The sequence below is a fragment of the Canis lupus genome, chromosome 16 (genome assembly GCF_003254725.2).
Source record: "Canis lupus dingo isolate Sandy chromosome 16, ASM325472v2, whole genome shotgun sequence".
Taxonomy (NCBI): Eukaryota; Metazoa; Chordata; class Mammalia; order Carnivora; family Canidae; genus Canis; species Canis lupus.
In genome coordinates, this window is record NC_064258.1 from 40,467,723 (window position 1) to 40,489,679 (window position 21,957).

Consider the following 21,957-nt stretch of genomic DNA (forward strand, 5'->3'; position numbering starts at 1 on the left):
CAGCTCAAATGTCCATCAACTGATGAATGGATAAAAAGATGTGGTATTACTCAGCCCTCAAAAAGAATGAAAACTTGCCATTTGCAATGATGTGGATGGAGCTAATTATGCTAATTATGCTAAGAAAAATAAAAAAAGAGAAAGACAAATACCATCTGATTTCACTCATATGTAGAATTTAAGAAATCAAACATGAACATAGGGGAAGAGGGAAAAAAAAGAGACGGAAGCAAACCATAAGAGATTCTTAAGATATAAAGAAGAAAATGAGGGTTGATGGAGAGAGATGGGTGGGAGAATGGGCTAAATGGGAAATGGGGATTAAGGAGGGCACTTTTTGGGATGAGCACTGGGTATTATATGTAAGTGATGAATCGCTAAATTCTATTCCTGAAAACAGTATTACATTGTTAACTACAATTAAATGTTAACTAACTAGAATTAAAATAAAAATTTGAAACAACAATAACAACAACAACAAAAAGAAAACAGCTTCAAAGTCCAGGGCAAGGCTTCATATTTGGTGAAGAAATGAAGCAGGGGAACATCTTGTTTGCTTTCCTTCCATATCATATTTTGCCAAATCTTATTAATTTCCCCTGCATTAAGATATATATGCTACTGCTGTTGTTCTGAATTTGGTCCCTTTGTAATAGATGAAGGGTTTACTTCAAGATATAAGAAATTAATAAACTGCACTATGGGGCTTTTTTCATAAAGATACAAAATTAAATGTCAGCTCTTTGGATAATGTAAGCTATAGAATTAGTCATCTTGATGAAAGGTATTTTAGGATAATTTTCTCCTTTTGGATTGAGCTATTTAGCTAGCCCACATTGATTAAATTATCTGAACAAATGGCAAACTATATTTCACTTTGTCAACAAAGGCACATCCCAATGATTGAAATCATCCATATGTTGTTATTCCTAAAACTGGAGAATTTTAGTCATCTACTAGGTAAGTTACCATCGATGAAAATTGTATGCCATCTATTAGCATCATGGTTCTCCACTTCATAGATGCTAACAGTATTTGAAATGTTTTAGATGATTAAGTATTTGAAATAAATGGCCTTTCAAGTAGATACGGGCCTTCCCGTAGATATAAATTCTCTCCCCATACAACACTGTGGAAACACAGATTGACAGCTTGGTCTTGCTAAATGATTGACTGATTCACTTGATTTTCTAGTGACCAAGAGTTGGGAATTTTTAAATTTTGTTTTTTCCTTCTCTGGAAAAAAAAAAAAAAATCTGGCTTATTGAAATTTAAAACGTTTTATTTTTTACAGGTGCAAAAATGATTTTTAGTCCCCTACTTCTCAACCTGAGGAGAAAGTTCTGAAAATGTAGTAGAGATGGAATATATGGAAATTCCAAAGATCTATTTGGTTGTGGCAAATTACAGATCTTTTCTATTTTCTTTGTTTCTTCTGTTCAAACCAATAAGGCACATATAAAAATCTGGGGCCAGAGGCTGAAATTCTTACCATCACCACTCTCTTTTGTCTTATCTTACCTCTTCATATGAGATTAAGTGATCTTTCTGACTTCTGAAGACTTTGGAACCTGAATCTCTGCTTAAATTTACTTCTTAAATCTGATAAGAGTGAATCCATTTAGGTAAAGGAATAAAAGATTTAACTGTGAACTCTCATTACTACTATTCATATGTTTTACACAATAAAGTCAAGCATAACATTCCTTAATATCTTTTATGAATTTAAGAAGTCTACCTTAGACTGTTCTAGTTATTTGATATAATGATTTGATACACTCACCTATTTTATCACTATAGACAGAATAGCAGTATTACCAGATAATCTTTTTTTTAAGATTTTTATTTATTTATTCATGAGAGACACAGAGAGGCAGAGACTCAGGCAGAGGGAGAAGCAGGCTCTATGCAGGGAGCCCAACGTGGGACTCGATCCTGGGTCTCCAGGATCCCGCCCTGGGCTGAAGGCAGCACTAAATCGCTGATCCACTGGGGCTACCCACCAGATAATCTTATATCTATAACTTTGCACACAATTTCTTCTTGCCCATATCTATCTAAAACTGCACTTATAAAATAAAGAGGACCAATTTTTTTTTCTTTTGTCAACATTAACTTCAGAGAAACCAATTATTTATTTATCAGATTTGGACAGTAGAATAAATAAGTAAAAAATATTGACTTTAAAAGTCTAATTCATATGCTTACTTTTTTCTACTCTTTGTCATTTAGAATTGAAGCACTTGCATGTTTAATTATATATAAAGCCTATTGTAAGGTACCCATTTAGAAAAAAATGAGACAGTAAAAAATGTCAGAGTATACATTCAAATCTTCTGTCCTCTGCAAATTTTCTTCCTTCCCTTACTTCTCATCATGTTTCTTTTTTTTTTTTTTTTTTTTCTCATCATGTTTCTTAAAAGATTTGGAGAAATCATAATAGTAGCTATGGAGAGCCTACCTAATTGCTTCTTTTTCTTTCATGGCTCCTCCCTGTCCTTTGAGAATACAGGTTCTCTACTATGCACCAAGAATCGTTCTCTCTTCTGTGGGAGATGAGTGGGAGGTAAATGCACAAGCTGGTGCCCTCCTGTCCAGTTCCACAGAAGAGAGAATGTGAGCGAGTACGTGGAAGTGCTCAGATGCACACAAGACCCAGATACATCAAATGAACTTCCCAGGATTGTCTGTAGTTCACTTATCCCTATTTTTCCTGTTCTACTTTACCAATCACTTTTGTGTTCTCCCACTAACCAAGTCTAAATAAAACTTAACATTAAAGATTACCTGACAGCATATGCGATTTATTTTTAATCTCTCTTTCTTTTCATTTCTACTTTCAAGAAAAAGCCATTCGAAAAACTCCTATGTAGGATTTTTCTTCCTATTTCATATATTCCTGCCACTACTTTATTCTAATATATTAGAGAATGACTATATTTCTTTTTTTTTTTAATTACCTTGTCCAAAGTAAGCTCCTTTGTGCACAGTTTGAACACCTTGGTATCCCAAACTCCTACAGATGACCTGTCCACCTCGCAGTTCCCAGTGGTCATCACAAACTGTGCCCCACTGGCCATTGTGGAAAATCTCCACTCTGCCCTCATGAGGTGCTTTACCACCAACCAGTCGTACTGTCTTAAATGGAGCTGTAACAAAAACAAGCAAGAGTTAATTATATATAAATATTGTCTTATAATGCTTAAAAAATTACATTTTCCCCGTAAGTTCGACTATTGAAATAAATATTAAACTTTCTAGCACCACCTGTTGGTAAAGAGTTTAATTGCAAATATTGCATTAGTCAAAACTTGTTTCAACATTTATGATTATATATACAATTTATATAAGTTACAGATATGAGGACACTTCAAGGTTGTGTTTAATGACTTTGAAATTCAACAGCGCCAAGTTTGTTAATGTTCTGTAGACTTTTTGTCGTATTTCGAAAAATTTATAACAAATTGATTAGTTGTTTGCTTGCCACACTAACACACAAACTGGAACACATAATCCAGTGACTTTTTGATATAGGAGGTTGAGTAGAAGATATTTTATAATATTGTAAACACAAAAATAGATGACCAAACATCCTACCTTCTACCAAGAGAATCAAGATAACCATGACATATTATTATATTATATTATGTTATATTATATATTATTATTATTATATTATATTGGATATTTTGAGAAATATAAATATTATATAACATTATTATATAATATTATTATATTATATTATATTATTATTATATTATTTTGGATATTTTGAGAAATCACTAAAGCAATAAACTTTGTCAGGAAATATACCAAGTTTGTAATTACAAAAATATTTTTGTTCTTCATTGTTTAATCAAATTGCTATATATGATAAACTTTTATAAAATTTTGATCATGTGTAGGTTTAAATATGAAATGACTCCTATTTAAATAATATACATTATGAGGTTGATGCAGAAAAATAAAAGTGTGTAATATTACAAAAACAAGTCACTTGGAGAATCAAAATTTCCTTGAAGAATGTATTATTCTAGGAAGTGTTTAAAAATATGGGATCCCTGGGTAGCTCAGCGGTTTAGCGCCTGCCTTTGGCCCAGGGCGCGATCCTGGAGACCCAGGATCGAATCCCACGTCGGGCTCCCGGTGCATGGAGCCTGCTTCTCCCTCTGCCTGTGTCTCTGCCTCTCTCTTTCTCTCTGTGTGACTATCATAAATAAATTAAAATTAAAATAAAAAAAATAAAAATAAAATAAAAATAATTTGGCTGAAGAACAGAATGAAAGGCAGAGATAGAAAATATATATACAAGGGGAAGTGGAAGGGGAGGTGGGCAGGGGGGTAGGATGACTGGGTGATGGGCACTGGGGGGAACTTGGGATGAGCACTGGGTGTTATACTATATGTTGACAAATCAAACTTCAATAAAAAATATAAAAATAAAATAAATAAAAAATTTAGCTAGTGCTAAATAAAAATAACAATATTCTCTAATAATCATAAAAGTCAATGAAGAAGTGTAGTCCTATTTAAATATATCTTTTCAAATGTAAGTTTGAGAAACACTGTAGTATAAAAACACAAGATGTAACTATCAACGAAAATACCCCTCTAATGTGAAAATGGAATAGTAGGAAATGAGTTTGTTCAGTAACATTTTTTTTCTAATTGTAATAAATTTTGTTGAAACCATAATCTAGTAACAAGTAAAGAATATCAATCATTTCCTATGACAAAACTAACTGATTGAACCACTCAGGAACATAAAAAGCTAATATGTGGTATTACAATTACAATAATTATTATTATTTCCTTGATTCTTCCAAAATAGAATTCAATCCTAAATACTGAGTTAATGTAATCATGCCCAAGTGCATAAGCCATTTCTCACTTAGTAAACATGAGTTTAAAACATTCTTAAAGGGAAAATTTGTTATTACAGTATTCAAACTTTCAATTAACAAGTAAAATGCCCACATGACCCAATCATTCACTAAAATTGGCTAAGAAAATGGGAAGTTATAATCCAGGAGTGGATTGTTTGAATTTTAAAATATTAGAGTCATGTAGTATTAACTAGTGCCACCCCCAAATGTTTGTTTTTACAGAAGTCAAATATACCCAAGCATAATATATTTATCATGACGCTGTGACAAAGCATACACCATATTCAAACATTTGATTATATGAGCTTGATGGTCTTAACGCCCAAAGAAGCATATAAAAGTGTTCTCACTGCATATTCTTTAACTCTTACCCCTCCCAGAATGTCATTAAGAAGCCTTGTGCATCCTGGGGCAATAGTATCTCAAACTTTAGTATTTGTCTTATTCTGTTCAGGTTCTGTAACAAAATACCACAGACTGAGTGACTTAAACAGAAGACATTTATTTCTCACAGTTCTAGAGCCTGGAAGTCCAAGACCAAGGTGTTGGCAGATTTGGTTTTGCATTGTGGCCAGCTTCATGGCTTGTAGACAGTGTTAACACATTTCTGGAGTAAGAGTGGGGAGCCATTTCCTTGTTGAAAATGAGTTTTGAGCAAAGACAATAAGTCTAGACCATAAAATATATTTTATTTTATTAAGATTTTATTTATTTATTCATGAGAGACCCACAGAGAGAAGCAGAGACATAGGCAGAGGGAGAAGCAGGCTCCCCATGGGGAGCCCGATGTGGAACTCAATCCCAGGACTGAGAATAACAACCTGAGCCAAAGGCAGATGCTCAACCACTGAGCCACCCAGATACCCCCATAAAAGATATTTTAATAATCTTGGTGTATTTATGCAATCTAATTATACTATGTGTTTAGATGTGTGTTCTTTTCTAGATCTGTGACTGCAGAGTATAACTGAAACAAAAACCCAAGAATCAGATAATCTGGATTTTAGTTCTGCCTCTCACACTGTTTCTGTGACCTTAGTAAACCATGTAACCACTCTAAAACAAATTTTTCAACTGTTAAAAAGAGAAAATGATTATTTGCTGTAAGTTACATGTTCTTAGTTATTGCACAAAAATTTGTGCCAGGCATATTCCTGGGTTCCAGGAATTATTTGAATAAAACATGTATCCTGCCTTTAGGATTTTGAGGTCATTATGAAAGTTAGAAGAAATAGCACATCCTTTATTATTTATTTATTTATTTTAAAAGTTTATTTATCTAAGTAATTTCTACAACCCAATATGGGACTCGAACTCACCACCCTGAGATCAAGAGCTCCATACTTTTCCCACCAAGCCAGCCAGGTACCCTGAAATAGTGCATTCTTTCAAATGGTGTACAAATATAAGTTTCTATTTTTACAAGTTTGAAACATTTTGAGGTTTACATTTTGCAATGAAAGCATTGGGAGGAATCTATTATCTGTGATATTAATTACCTAATTCATTAGAAATTTTTTTTGTTTTACTAATTCCCTCTTTGATGCTTATCCTTCTCAAAAAAGAGTTCTCAACCAATGAGAATAAGCTTCTGCAGATAGACAAAACCTACCCTATGATTTCAGATGTGAGTTTCTATGACCTTTATTTCCAAATATGATTTTTTACTATTTTGAAGGGACCTTTTCAGACCCGGTCATGAGTAAACTATGGTCCATGGATCAATTATAGCATGCTGTTTTGTAAATAAAGTTTTATTGGAATGCAGCCATGCCCATTAGTTTACATATTGTCTAGGGTTCCTTCTAGGCTGCAACAGGAGAGAATAGTTGTGACCGAGATCTTGCATCATGCAAACTGAAAATATCTACTATCTTGCCCTCTGCATAGGCTGGGCAACCCTAGGCACAGTTGAAAACACAATATGTAGACTAGAATGATAACGGGTTTCAGTAGAGATACTCCAGCCAGGGATCCTGGGACAAATGTCAGGACTAATCTCTGCTTTCCTCTCTCCAGCCTGAGAACCACTCCATCCCTGCACTTCTTGCTCTTTTTTCAGTTCTATAACTGCTCACATTTCCCAAATAGCCCTTGTTCTCCTGTATTTCTGGGGTTTTGATCCCTGTCTGGAATGCACCTTTAATCCCCTACACCTGCCCCACTCCTTCCAGTTTTCTACCTTGAATTGGGATAGGTTTCCCTCTTCAAACTTCCATAGCACTCCTAACCCCCAAAACACTGTACACTATTTTGTTTTCTCCACCAAACTAAGATCCTTATAGTTAACATTTTAGCATCTGACAGAACACAGGTTTTTTACTTAGGAGTCACTGGATGGAGAGTTATGGAATGAATGAATGAATGAATGAATGTGAGCTCTTCCTAATACTTACACTGTATTGCCTGAGTGGATTAAGCTAGTAAATGCTTAAAATATCTAACAGCAAGAGACACAGAATTCAGTATTTCACAAGTCTCTACAGGGAATACTGTTTCTATGTATAGAAGCAGTCAGGGAAATCATAACGGAAAGATTGGTTAAGCGGAGATAAACATGAATCCCATTATGGTGGAAAAAAAAAAGAAAATGATGTGACTACTGAGAGCCCCTCAAGGTGGGAGGGATGATCAGAAGCCTTATGCATTCTAAAATGATTTTGTGGGTTCAAAGGATGTATTTCTTATTGGCAGACTAATGTTAAATATGATCTTGGGACTAAATGTCAATTCAATTTACACTGAGAAATGTAATTGCCTCAAAAACTGAAATATTTGTATCTGCTTGACAAGGCCATTTTCTCCCTGTGGGCAATCTGCATAGGAAGTCAAATCACAATCAGTGAATTATTGGCTTAATTAATTTATTAATTTACAATGAGACACAGCAGTGAGATTTTGCCTCTGGGACTGGCCAACACTGTTTGGTTAACACATTTTTCCTTATGTATGTTAATATGTTCAATTGGGTTAGGTGATTTGACATATCTCTGCTCTGATTCATTGTATTTTCACTTTCTACAAGCAATCTTAAGTGCCTTATTTCCCAGTTCTGAAGAGAAGAGTATAGTACTGATAATTCCTATGTATTTTGAAAAGTCTGTGTATAAAATAAAAATACATAAAATATTTATATTAATAACGTGTTCATATTTCTATGACCATAAGAGGCCAAAAGAAAAATATGTAATAGAGGAGATAATTTACAAAAGGTTTTCTAACTTAATCTGAAATAATAATTCCAACATAATAAAAGTTCACAAGTTTGGAGGTCATTTTTGCTTTGTTTATCGTAGGCTTATTTTTTAAAGGAGGACATAAAACAAATATATTTAATATCTCAGGATAGAAGGGTAATTATATCATATACATTAAATGAATTGTTTTAAAGGCATGAAGCATACATGTCAAAAGATCATGTAGAAATGGAAAAACAAAGATGATAATATTAAGTATCTAAATAAGATTAAAACTTATTTCAATTATGCAAAAAATATTTGGTATACAGGAAGACTGGAAGGAAGTACCCATGCATATTGACAGTAATTTTGTATATGGGGCAAGAAATTGAATCTATAATCTTTTTCTTATTTTCTCTAATTACATTATTTTAAAAACTAAGATTAGTAATAGAGGTGGTAGCTGGAAAATCACTAATGTAATTACTGTTGTAAACAGTCTATGACTCAAAGCTGAAACTCATAAAATTGAGAGGAAAGAACAAGCTCAGAATGAGATATTATATAATGCTGTTCATGTAAAATAACACACAAACTATTGTCTGCTGTTTCTGCATACATACATACATATGTAGTAAATGTACACAAATAGGAATGGAAAGAAGCATATAAACTCCAAGATAAAGGTCTAACCTGGAAGAACAAGGGAGGCAGGCATAAATAGGGCTTTGACTGTATTAACATTCTGTTTCTTAAAAAACAAATACTCATAGTCAGTATGGTAAAATGTCAGCATCTCTAAAATCCAGCGAGTGTGTACATGACTATTTATCAGCTATTTATCATAAATGTTTGTCCTTTTTCCCTTTTTATTTGAAATATACTTTACTTAAAGAAGACAACACATTTACAGCCACGCTGATGGAGCTGCACGTGAGCCCTAAATAAATTACAGAAGTGCTTTGATGCAAGTCTTTCCTTAGAAAGTTTGGAAAAAAAGATATTCTAAGTCAACTAGTCTTTATTAGAAAAAATTCTAATTTGAGAAGAGAAATCAGGAAGGACATGAACTCCAGGGCTTCTTTGTATGTCTGTCACTGCACTTTAGTAGAACTCAAGAACTGAGATGAAAAATGACTCTTGAGGAGTTTAGTTATTTCAACTATTATATCATTTACTTCAATGTCCTATTTTCTTTTTTCCTATCATTTCTTGGAATTAGGCTTTAGGGTTAAATTCATTACAATGCTATTTATTATATTTGAGTTCCAACTATAATAAATTCAAAAAAATATGATTGCATTTTGACCGGGAAGTCCTTAAGATGTGGCCAAATTCCTTTAGAAAGGGAACTGATGTTTTCTTTAAGATAATTAGCTTAATGAGGTATAGCTATGAAAGGTACAACCTAGGTATCAGATGTTTGGAGAGAGTTAAATTTCTCTGGAAAATTATTATAACAGATTTTGAATCTTACTCTGAAGTCAAAGGAGACAAAAGTTTTGGAAATCCTGTGACAGAGCAGAGGACAAAGTAGATAGAGAGGGTCTTGGTGGAAAGTGGGTACACAGGGTAGTCTGACGGCAGGGGAGAGATTGAGAATATTCAGTGAAAAAAATGTGACATCTGAACTGGTTGGGAATTTCAATACAATGAAGTCTGAGGTTCAGTTTTACATTGTAGACTATTCTGCCTACATTTTCCTATCAAAATTAAACCTTCAGTAAAATCCTCTTAGATCCTCAGGTGGAGCTAGGGTATTTCCTCAAATGAAGGGAGGGATGTGGTGCTCAATGTAGAATGAGTGGTATGAAAAGAAAGCAGCAACCAAAGACATCTAGGTTATTAGGCATCTAAGGCAACTATAACATATACAATTGTATGGCTTAAAACAACAAATTTAGAGGCACCTGGGTGGCTTCAGCTCAGGTCATGATCCTGCGATCCTGGGATAGAGCCCCACATCAGGTTCCCTGCTTAGCAGGGAGTCTGCTTCTTCCTTTCCCTCTGCTGCTCCCCCCTACTTGTGTGTACTCACTCTCTCTTTCAAATAAGTAAATAATATCTTAAAAAAACAACAAAACAACAAAACAAAACAAAAAACCAACCTCCCTCACAGTTCTGCAGGCTAGAAGGCCATGTTCATTTTGAAGGCTCTAGGGAGAAATCCTTCCTTGCATTTTCCTAGCTTCTTGTGGCTTCTGGCAATTCCTAAGGATCCTTGGCTTATAACTGCATCACTCCAGTCTCTGCCTCAGTCTTCTTCCTATGTCTGTGTCCTCTTCTTACAAAGATTCCAGTCATTTGATTTAAGGTCCACCTGAATCCAATATGACCTCATCTTAGCTTAATTACACCTGCAAAGATCTTATTTCCAACTAAGGTCACATTCTGAGGTTTCACATGGGTATGAATTTTTATAACATTCTTAAACCCAGTATCACAGAATTGGCAGAGAAGATACATGGAGGGATATAAATTTTCTGTATTTTCATCAAACTACTTTAGATAGGAGACACTCAAATTGCTTTAGAACATGAGATTGGTGCTCAATTTTATTTCATTATTAAAGGACAAACTAAACCCCAAGATCTGAGGACCGCAGGATAGCTGAGTAGTAGATATCTTGGCTACATTGGAAATTAGCAAACTCAACCCTGATTATACTGAACACCCATAGTTCAATTGCTGAATAAAATAAAGATTGAGAATCTGTTGCTTCAAAATACATGGTACTAAACTCAGATGGCACTGAGTAAATCTAACCTAATTATGAGTATGAGTAAATTGCTTCAACGTCTGAATTAAAAAGTAGCAGAACGCTATTAGTTCCTGTATTTTGTTGTTTTTTGCTGAATCATCAGATAAAACTTCGTCGTGCTAGATGAATGGTAAATTCTTAAAATGAAAGAACTTCGCGTTTAAGAATACCTCCCAAGTTGTGTAGATCTCCACAAAGGTGTGATTGCTAATAATAAGTTTATGTGGGGGAAAAATAAGCAAAATGGAAAGGTTGGTAAGACAGGAAAAGCCAGCATGGTTGGGAGTATAAGTTGTCCTCAGAGTATCCTGAGTGATAATATTGCTCCTACTACTGGATTTCCAAATTGCCAATTAAACAAACGTGTCTGCTTTTCAAAGACCATATTGTTTTCTTCAAGGAACTATACTCATATTTTAGGATATTTATTATCATTTCAGAATAATTTTATTATTTAATGTTTCATTTCTAAATGAGTCTTTAGTTTTTGGAGTTACTTAAGAGAACTGTAAAACATTTATAAAGGAGAATTTTACTTACCTATTTTTAGGCTATTTACAATTTTGCTCTTCACTTAAAACCATATAGCATAAAAATAAGCAATCCATTGAGATACTGAACAGAGCTAATTTAGAAAACTCACATCAAAAACTAGCATAAATGACATTATCATTCTTGCTGATTTCTGAAAATGCAGGCTTCTGCCAGACCTTGTAAAGGTTCTTATGTTGCTCTTTATAATCTGTTGAGACATTGATAGTGATTAGCCCATTAGAGCCTTCACTTGCCTATTTATAAAATAAACACTTACCTCCTATGACTGCGGTTTCAAATGCCAATATGTGAAAAAATGTATTTTAAGCTCGAAAGAACTATCTAAAAGGTAGTGCTAGAATTATTAATTATGTTTCATTCTGAAAGTTATTCTAGGAAACTGAAATCATAGACTATAGGGATTTTAAGTTGTGGACTTTGTGGAAAAAAAATGTCTTAAATTTGGCCCAAGAAAGCTTAATCTGTCCAGTTATTGGCAGGGCTGACAACTCAGTACAGATTCTTTGACTTTTCATGAAGAGAAAATTATTTTCTAAAATAATTGAGTGTTTGTCCCTTGAATTGGTTTGGGAGGTATATTAAAAGACAATATACATTCTCCTTGTCATTGTGCGCAATATTTTGTTTATGCTTGAGACTGTTCAGAGCTCTAGGGTGTTATCAGGACTGAGTTGCCAGAACCGTTAGGGATTTTAGTTTATAAAGTCTTCATTTCCTCTGCATTTGACAGAAGAGGCCATGATTTCTGTCCAACAGCTGTGTCCACAGGTATTTCAGGACAGATCACTTGATGCCTCAAAAATTCAACAAACAAGCTGTTTCTCTCTTCTCCAGGAAACACTGCTTCCACTTGCTTAGCTTAAATGTTGGCTGTTTTAATGTAATCAGAGAAGGTACTTTTAGGAAGAAAAAAAATAGCAAATTGTTTGGATGATAACAGAAATAAAAGCAGGAAAAAAACCCTGTAAAGTGTGGGTTCTCAGGTCGAGGTACTGAATGCTTTATTTTAAAAGAGAGTGTTCCAGTGCTTATTCACCAGAGAAGGGGCAGGATCCATATGATGAAGCAGGATGCTTCTCTAGATAAGTCAGGAGACCAGGGCCTAGTCTCAGTCATGCTACAAACTTTCTTTATGGGCTCTACAACTGGGGATGCTCGCAGCTTTTGGCATCCAGCCCAGCTTCCTTCAAAATGTCTCCTGTTCACGAAATTCTCTGCAAGCTCAGCTTGGAGGGTGATCACTCCATGCCCCCAAGTGCATACAGGTTGGTCAAAGCACACACCAATTTTGATGCTGAGCGTGATGCTCGGAACATTGAAGCAGCCATCAAGACCAAAGGTGTGGATGAGGTCACCATTGTCAACATTTTGACCAACCACAGCAATGAACAGAGACAGGACATTGCCTTCGCCTACCAGAGAAGGACCAAAAAGGAACTTGCATCAACATTGCAGTCAGCCTTGTCTGGCCACCTGGAGACCGTGATTTGGGGCCTATTGAAAACACGTGCTCAGTATGACACTTCTGAACTGAAAGGCTCCATGAAGGGGCTGGGAACTGATAAGGAGTCCTTCATTGAGATCATCTGCTCAAGGACCAACCAGGAACTTTAGGAAATTAACAGAGTCTACAAGGAAATGTATAAGACCAATCTGGAGAAGGACATCATTTCTGACACATCTGGTGACTTCCGCAAGCTGATGGTTGCCCTTGCAAAGGGTAGAAGAGCAGAGGATTGCTCTGTCCTTGATTATGAACTGATTGGCCAAGATGCCTGGGATCTCTATGATGCTGGAGTGAAGAGGAAAGGAACTGATGTGCCCAAGTGGATTGGCATCATGACTGAGAGGAATGTATGTCACCTCCAGAAAGTATTTGAAAGGGACAAGAGCTACAGCTCTTATGACATGCTGGAGAGCATCAAGAAGGAAGTCCAAGGAGACCTGGAAAATGCTTTCCTGAACCTGATCCAGTGCATTCAGAACAAGCCCCTGTATTTTGCCGACTGACTGTACGACTCCATGAAGGGCAAGGGGACTCGTGATAAGTCCTGACTAGAATCATGTACTACTACATCCAGCAAGACACCAAGGGTGACTACCAGAAAGTGCTGCTGTACCTGTGTGGTGGGGATGACTGAAGCCTGCCATGGTATGAGCATCTAGGAGTGGTGCCCCTTTGTTTGCACCTAACAGTTCTAGAAAATAGCTTGTGACTAACAGTCCCCTTATGCCCGTCCCTGTGCCGATGGCGTTAGCATAGCCCCCTCCCCATCCTTATTTTAGTTGCCTAAGCATTGTCTGCTTCTCGTGTCTAGTCTCTCCTTTTAGCCAAAGAAATGAACACTCCAAGGAGTTGGAAGTGAAATCTATGATGTGAAACCCATTGCTTCTTGTGGACTGTGTCATAAACAGATGAATAAACTGAATTTTTACATGATAAAAAGAACCCCAAACTTCCTTTATGACTTTGGACAAATTATTTTGCCTGTTTTCATTTTAATTTCATTTGTTATGACATCTTTTGCAATCACCTCTTAGAACTTTTGTGAGAATTGTTTTAGTCCATGAATGTACTTTGAAGAAGTTTGAGAAAGATGCAATATAATGTGATAGAATTTAAAAATAAGATAAACCAAGATTCAAATTCCTTCACATATATACAGGCTGTGTGATACTGCACAGGTTATTTCATGTTCTAAATCCTCAGGGGAAAAATAGCAGAGCGATAGGTTCCTTGTAAGGATTAAGTGAAGGAGGTCCAAACACAGTTCTCTGCAGAGTAACTGGCACAGAACACTCTTTAGACTATAGGCATTATTGTATGCCTATTATTGTATGACATTATTAATGTCATTATTTCTTAAAAATCAGATTTCTGGCCTAGTGATTGGGAATGGGTGATGGTAGCACAAAAGTATCTATCATGTATTAAAGAAGAAATTTTCAATTACTCATGTTTCAGAATTCCAAGGAGAGCATTTGGAAATCACATATCCCAAATCCATAACCCAGAGTTTCTGTAAATCACACATCCCAAATCCACAACTCAAAGCCCTGAATAAGAATCTCTGTATGTTGAGTCCAGCCATTCATATATGATAAAAGCCTTAGAGGCCACTTTGATGCTCACCATAGCCTGAGAATAACTGTGAGAACAATACAAGAACACACTGTGGTTAGTTAAGAGAGTTCTAAACCTCTCACATTATGGAGGAAGTGAACTAATACATTGCTGTCCAATAAACTGTAAGCAATTAACAAGAATTATTAAATATTAATGTAATAACAAAGTTAGGTTGTTCCACTTTTTCAGGGCCTTTTAACCCATACTCTGAGATTCTGAAGGGGGTGATCCTGCCCAACCCATCACTTGGTATTGACCTTACTTGGTTGGGCAGTGAGTGTGCCTCACTCTCTAAACACCACAGTGATTGGTCAAGGAAAAATTCAGTATCTAAGCAGAGACAACAAGAGTTCTTCTAAAGGAAAGAAGGTATCATTCTTTCTCGGACATGGGTAGATGCAAAGATTATGCAACACAGCAAGAGCCTAATCAACTATGAATTTATATATATGTTATATATATATACATGTACATATATACACAGAGTGAGAGGGAGGGAAAGGGAGAGAGATACTGAGTCTAAATGACTTAGTTAGAACTCCTGGATCCCACCATGCCTGAAGCAGAACCATCTCTTAGAATTCTTAATTATGTGAATCAATAGACTGTTTCTCAATTAAGCAGATTACCGTTATTTCCTACTTAAAAAATTCTTACAAATACATAGATGGCAATTATTTGACAATAAACATTAGAAGCAGCTTCCCAGGTCATCCTGTTTCTCATGAATTTAATCACCATTGGTTCCTGTCCTCCTAAACTGTATTAACCTGACAGTTTTTATTATTTTATGAATTCCATAATATAAAAGAACATCCCTGAAATGTGAAAACAAAATATTGAAAAGAAACAAATGAAGGTGAGATTGTTTTCATAACTACAAAAACAACAGAATGTCTCAAATTTATTTATAATACAACTGGGCCTCAAGAACTGGTTGACAGAAAAAGAGAGGCAGAGATTCCTGAAGCAGATCTTCCTCATTCTCAAAGTTCCAGGCCTGCACAGCATCTATTTAGACAAGACTGCTCACAGACACCAACAGTTCTTGATACCTTCCTGTTACTGAAATACATCTCCCCAAAATGTATCTGTGGAAGTCCTAACACCAGGTGAGACTATATTTAGAAATAGGGCCTTTATGGTGACAGGTTAAGGTTCATTGAGACCATACGGGTGGGGCCCTAATCCAACAGGACTAGTGTCCTGAGGGCACCCTGATCTTGGATTTCCAGTGTTCAGAACTATAAGTGAATAGTTCTGTGTTGTTTATGTTACCCAGTCTGTGGTACTTTATTCTGGCAACCCGAGCAGACGAATACACTTCTCTCGCCCCCTGCACCCCCCACCCCGCCCCATTTTGTGTTTTAGATTAGTTCCAAATGAAATGAGAAATAGAGTACCTCAATGGGTATAAATGTGAAAATACAGCTTTCTCTTTAATTCATAAATGAGAACCAAATACCCATCCCTGTTATGTCATGATCTGAACACAGTAAAAAACCTTTAACAAAAATAATTAATTTGTCCCTGAAATGCCTACTTTAAAGGCTTAGAGATTCTAATTCTTATGTAAAAGACTACAAAGGTATTTATTAAGGACCCACTAGATGTCTCAATATAGTAATAATAATTATTCACTTGGCTACCTTCTGTGATTAATACATGTTATTTTGGTATAGAAACAGCGTTTCTAGATGCAGGTGATATAGTAGGTAACAGTTTATAACAGGAGAATATAACAGGACAGTTTGGTATGGAAGATGTTTTGGAATAAAATAGATATCATTTTGTAGGGAAAAAATGAATTATGCTAAAACTTGTGGAGTTTTGGTAACACTTGTGCACAGAAAAACATTTGTGTTCAGGTAAAGGAATCTACCTTTCAGCATTTCTAGGAAATGAGAAATCAGAATTACACAAAACTTCATTAGGAAGAAAGGTGTTTTTCATTTTGCTAAAGAATTCACATTTGGATTCCTTTAACTAGTTCCCTACCATTAGCATCTGAAAGGTTGCTGGGAGTAAGTGGAGCACCCCAGGAAAGAGGTGAGTCTGTAGGTTAAGGCACAATGGGAGCTATTTCTTAGACACTGCATGTGCAAGCAAGTTAGCTGCATTGTTGTAGGGAATTTGGTGTTGAGATTCCCAAGTTTTGCAGATATTTCAAGGAGACTATGTTTCTGAATAACAGATCTAGGGCAGAGACTGGAGGCAAGAGCTGAAGTAGTATGTGAAGGTGAAAACATAAAAGATGCAGATTAGTTGAGAACGCTATTTTTTGGAATTTGAAGTAGCAGAAGTCATATGGTAAGGATTTCCTCTCCTTAGCATCTTTAAATTATAGGCCCATTCTAGAAAACCAGATTGCTTATTACAAATTCCTTTCTCTCTTTTCCTTCTTTCTTTCATCACATATTTGTGGTATTTACATATAAAAATATGTAAGACTCGTGTGGGTGTGTTGAATGGAGTCATAGTTACCAACAGGGACTTTGGAAATTGATACGTCTGGCTTTGAATTTCTGCTCTTACATTTATCAGCAGTAAGCTTCAATTTCCAATCTATAGAATGGGAATAATAATAGTATCTACCTCAAAGGTACTTCTGAGGATTAAATGAGATAAAGCATCCAAAGCCCCAGTGAACACCCAATATTCTCTAAATGTTCATTGTTATAATTATTTAGTGTTTGGAGGACAGGTTTCACTTTGGTCAGTGGAATGCTTTGAGAAAGACCAGAAATCACTTAAGATTGTGCTGAGTCCTCAGTAGAAATCAATGGGAAGACAAATTGATATTTCATATCCTCGTATGAGTTTCAAAATAAGACACTCTAAATCCACATCCTAATTATAGGCATGAACAAAGCACAGTAAAAAATACTAACCAATGACACATTGCTAATTGGTATGTTCAAGACAGAGCCTCACACAAAGTGTTTCATCATATAACAGGAATTTTGAAACACTTACCCTTCCAAGTTGGGTGAGAACAGAGCAGAGGAACTCTTGTGACAAGCATGAGAGCTTGGTATAGACCTGTTTTTCACTGCGCATTACTCAAAGTGGTAGACTTGTGCATGTGAACTGGGCATTCAGCATCTATTTTTGTCTCAAGAGAGAAACGACGCCTTTCTTCCCTAATTTGTAGTTGAGGGTGTCAGACAATGTATGAACAGAGTCCCCTGGAATTGTCTCCCACAATCTCTAGGATCAGAGTCATGCTGTGGCCAATGTCAACCGAGGCCTGCTAGTAACGAAGAGGTTCCCCAGGTGCTAGCTGTCCCCCAGCACAGAGTGGGGTAGGAAGTCACATCTGATTAAACCACGGGCAAAGAGATCCCACTCATCTCCATGTGTCTACAATAATGGGCCGGTCAACGTTGTCAGTTTTCTAATGTTAAGGACCATCTGAAGACTAGCTGATTCCTCTACCTCCTCTTTTTTTTTTTTTTCTTTTTCACGGAGACTTTGGTGTCATGAAGGTGCAGACCCAGAGAACCACTGACAACTCTAATTTGTTTCAACGTTTCTTGAAGCTTTCTCATCAGCACAGTCTTGGGCTCCTGCTTCGTCCTTCAGAGCCTGGACTCTTGTTTTATGAGGTTGACATTTTGTTCTGACCTCTGTCGACAGCTTCTGGCCTCTGGCATGCACTCTGTTTAGTCACTTCTTTTATTTATAACTTATGCTCTTCTGCTTGGCTCAAACTCATTGATTTGTGATCTGGTCACACTCGTGTTTCTCTATCTAATGTAAAATCTTATCTTATTCTCTAGCATCTCTCTTTTTGTCCGTGACATTTATTTGGCTTCTCACATTTTCATTGTGCTTTCACTCCTATTCTGATTACAGATTTTACATGTCTGCGTGGTACCAGCAAGGAACAGCAGTTCCAGTTCAGAGAGACCAGTGTGAAGCATACTTTACGTGTTTAAAGCACTTTATGGTTTTACAGAGCATTTTCCCACACACAGTATCTTATGTGATCCTTACAACAACCCTGGGAGATAGGTGTCATGATGTCCATTTTATAGGAGAGGGAACGGAAGGGTTGAGAGACACATGGGCACACTACTTAGAATTTACTAGAAACTTAAGACTGTGAAGACTGGGACTAAACCTTGAATGAAATGAGAGGTGTCAAAACATGATCTGTTATTCTACATATTCCTTATTCCTTTTTTTTTTAGTCTTCCTTTTCTTACCTTTTCCCTTTTCTCATTCTTATCCCTTTCTTCACCTACATAAAACGTTCCAGCTCTACTGAAATATTTCATCATCTTTATGATCTATAATTGTATTTAAAGTATAAAATACAAGAAGCTTTTCAGAATAAAACATTTCAGCATTATTGTTTCATGAACAAATGTTCTTGCTTGAAATAGCCAGGTATTTAAGGAAACAAGTTCTGTATTTTGGTCTAAATGTGTTGAATGAACTGTCCAAGCTCCACTTAACTTCATTTATAAACTTGAAAAAAAAAAAAAAAAGGATAATTTGTAGAATAAGAAGGCAAGAAAGTTAAACTAAGCTAATCAAAATCAATTTATTTTTAATATTTTAAGGAATTTAATCATCTTGATCTTCTCTGAACAACTGTAGAGTCCTATTCCTCTCATAATATAGTTCTGCTGTATTTTATAATTGCCCATGTACATGTCTAGGGCTTCCAGGGACAATTAGCACTGTAAGGTCAGAGGCAATAGTTATCTTACTAGCTCCTATGTCCAGCTCCAGGAAGTATGCAATGAATATATGCTGAATGAATGAATGAATGAGTGAATGAACAAATGTTCTCTTTTATGTCATCCCTATCACTTGTTGAGAGTATTGTTTTTGAAAGTAAAGAACCCATATATAATCAGTATCCATGAGATGTCTCCTAGAATCCAATAAATTGGGTTCAGTAAGACTTTAGATGAATAGGGTGGCAGAGGGCTCTCGGCCTGGTTCTGAGAAATGGCAGGAGCAGCCTAATCAGTACCTGAGAGGCATCCCAGCTCAGGGTGGTAGGAGATGGTGGTGATGGTGGGGTACTGGAGTGGGGGGAGGTATGAATGTGGGAACAGAGGCCCAAATAGCACAGTAGGCCAGAAGAAAAAGCCATGTGGAAGCTGCATACCACACAGGAACCAAAGTCATTTGGAGAAGCCACCAAGGGATCTTGGAGTCGGTTGTGCTGATGACTTGTCCAGAAGTGAAGGGCCTTTTAATGAGATGGTAGCAGAGGGTGTCTTGCCCAACCCACCTGATCTTAAAAGGGCCCTGCCCAAATACGATCAGGGTGTTGTACCGGTCCTAACACATATATAAAAGAGGAAATTAGTGATTATTCCTTTTATATTTAAATCATGCCTGAAAAATATTAAAAATGTATATTAAAATAACTCAATATAAATTGTTATTTATCAGAATTAATTGAAGATATGGGGAATCAGGCACTTTCATGCAAAATAAATTGGTCCAACCTTTTTGGAGCCATTCAAAAGAAACCATCAAACTGTAAAATCCATGTCACCTTTGAACTACTGATTCTACTCTTAGTAAATTCGCTATTACAAAAATAGTTCCACAAGGTCATGTATGCAACTGCCGAATGTAGCATTTCTTATTAAAGCCAAACCATGGCAAATAAAAATCATCAAATGTTCATGACTAAGGAATAGAATGATGTATTATGGTAACTATGTTATAGTTATATAATGCAATAATGCATAGTCATTAAGAGAAAAGAGCTAGAGTCACATGTACCAACATGGGCAGGTGACTGACATATTAACTTAAATGAGGAAAAAGCAGAACATACTATATAGATGTTTGTGTGTATGATTCTTTCTCTCTTTTTGAAACATTATGGAGTTTTATGTACTCTCTATGAGGGGGTGCATGGAGGGAAATCTGGAAGCCATAAACACGTGTACACAGAAATATCTCTATTATCGCTTTCACAAAGAAAGTGTGAGCATAAAGTTCAAAACAGCCATGAAAATATAACTGAAAACATTTCTGAACATATCAGAAAAAATGTCCAACACATTTGATAACCTCAGGTAGCAGAAGACCAGGTGGGTGGGTGTTCAGTTTACACACTGCAAAACAGAGACGTTCTTTACTTGCCAAGTTCCCCCAGAGTCAAGGTTAAGTAGCTCAGAGGAAGTCTCAAGAAAAGGAGAAAAATAGATAAAACCACACCAAAGATAAAGATAGAGATTAACAGGAAGATAGGGAAGAGTTACACAAGGAGCAAGTGAAAATAATTGGAGTGACAAGGACAAAGGAGACTAGGTGGGATAAAAAGTATTACAGCAGATAAAAGTGATCACTTTAAAGGAGAAATGGACATAAAGGAGAAAAGATATACTAATGTTTCCATTCTCTTACTATAGTAGTAACAACACTGATAATCATGGAATCACGCTAAAGTGCTGTGAGGAGACACACAATATACTCAATGTTGTTCAATTGAGGGGTAAGCACCATCAACAATGCAATGATTGTGAAAAACATCATGTAGTTACATTATACTTTAATGGCTGGCACTCAAGGTGGTGATCCTAAATTGTCTAAGGGTGGTATCCATACAGAGCACAGGCTAAAATAATTACTTTTGCTATAAGGCAGAGAAATTGGTACTATATTTTTTAAATAATAACTACGACTGAAAAATGCTAGATTTTTGGTACATTAAAGGATTAGCCATAATCTGTGTAAACCAGACCCTGGTGGGTAGAGATTATGAGCACTGTGTGTGTGTAGCAGCGGTTATTCCCACAGTCACACCTCCACTTCACATGCAACTCCTACTGGGAACACAGTGTGGGGATTCCTCAGTTCCTTTTCATAATCCTTTTACTTGATCTGTGTGGACTTAGCCTAGACACACAGCTGGTTTAGAGCGTATATTGCAGACATCTCATCTAATATTTTGTTTTTAGGGGCCAATATATAGGAGGTCAGCAATCCATCAACAGAGATCCCTGTGTGAAATCTATTCTGTTGCAATTTTGAAGGTCTAGGATAGAGAACACAACCTTTCAAGTTTTTAGCAAAACAAAACAAAACACAAAAACCCCAGCCATCAGAAACCTGGTCTGCCAAGGTTCTCAGGTTATCTAAATTCCTAGGTGGAGCTGTTCAGTTAGCTCAGACAGTAGGTAAGGAGGCTGTAATTGTTTCTATTCATAAACTCGATTTTCCTTCAGCAGATTGAAAATGGCTTGAAAACGGAACAATTTCCTTTGTGGAATTTTTAGAAAACTGTGCTCGTCATGAAAACAAAATACAAATGGGTAATGAGACTCAGAGTTGTATAATTTAATCTATTTGTTTTACTCCAATTAGCATGCTTTATTTGGAGAAAACTGTGGCGGACATCCACAGAAACTCTGTGGATCAATGCCTAAATTCCCAACATTTGCATCGAGCCTAGACCACTATGATCAA

At 36.1% G+C, this 21,957-nt stretch overlaps 1 protein-coding gene and 1 pseudogene across 2 annotated transcripts in view; one reads left to right on the forward strand and one right to left on the reverse strand.

Annotated features, from left to right (window-relative positions):
* LOC112676515 (annexin A2-like) overlaps positions 1-13,807 on the forward strand; it is a 33,014-nt pseudogene extending 19,207 nt beyond the window's left edge.
* The window catches only part of MSR1 (macrophage scavenger receptor 1), a 78,596-nt gene that overhangs the window by 9,212 nt on the left and 47,427 nt on the right, over positions 1-21,957 (reverse strand). Inside the window, exon 9 of one of the 2 annotated variants that reach the window (XM_035699955.2) lies at positions 2,961-3,149. In XM_035699955.2, the coding sequence (XP_035555848.1) occupies positions 2,961-3,149 (189 nt within the window). Of the gene's footprint in view, positions 1-2,960; positions 3,150-19,041; positions 19,813-21,957 lie in introns of those variants that run through there. The other variant, XM_035699956.2, reaches the window with a different exon arrangement.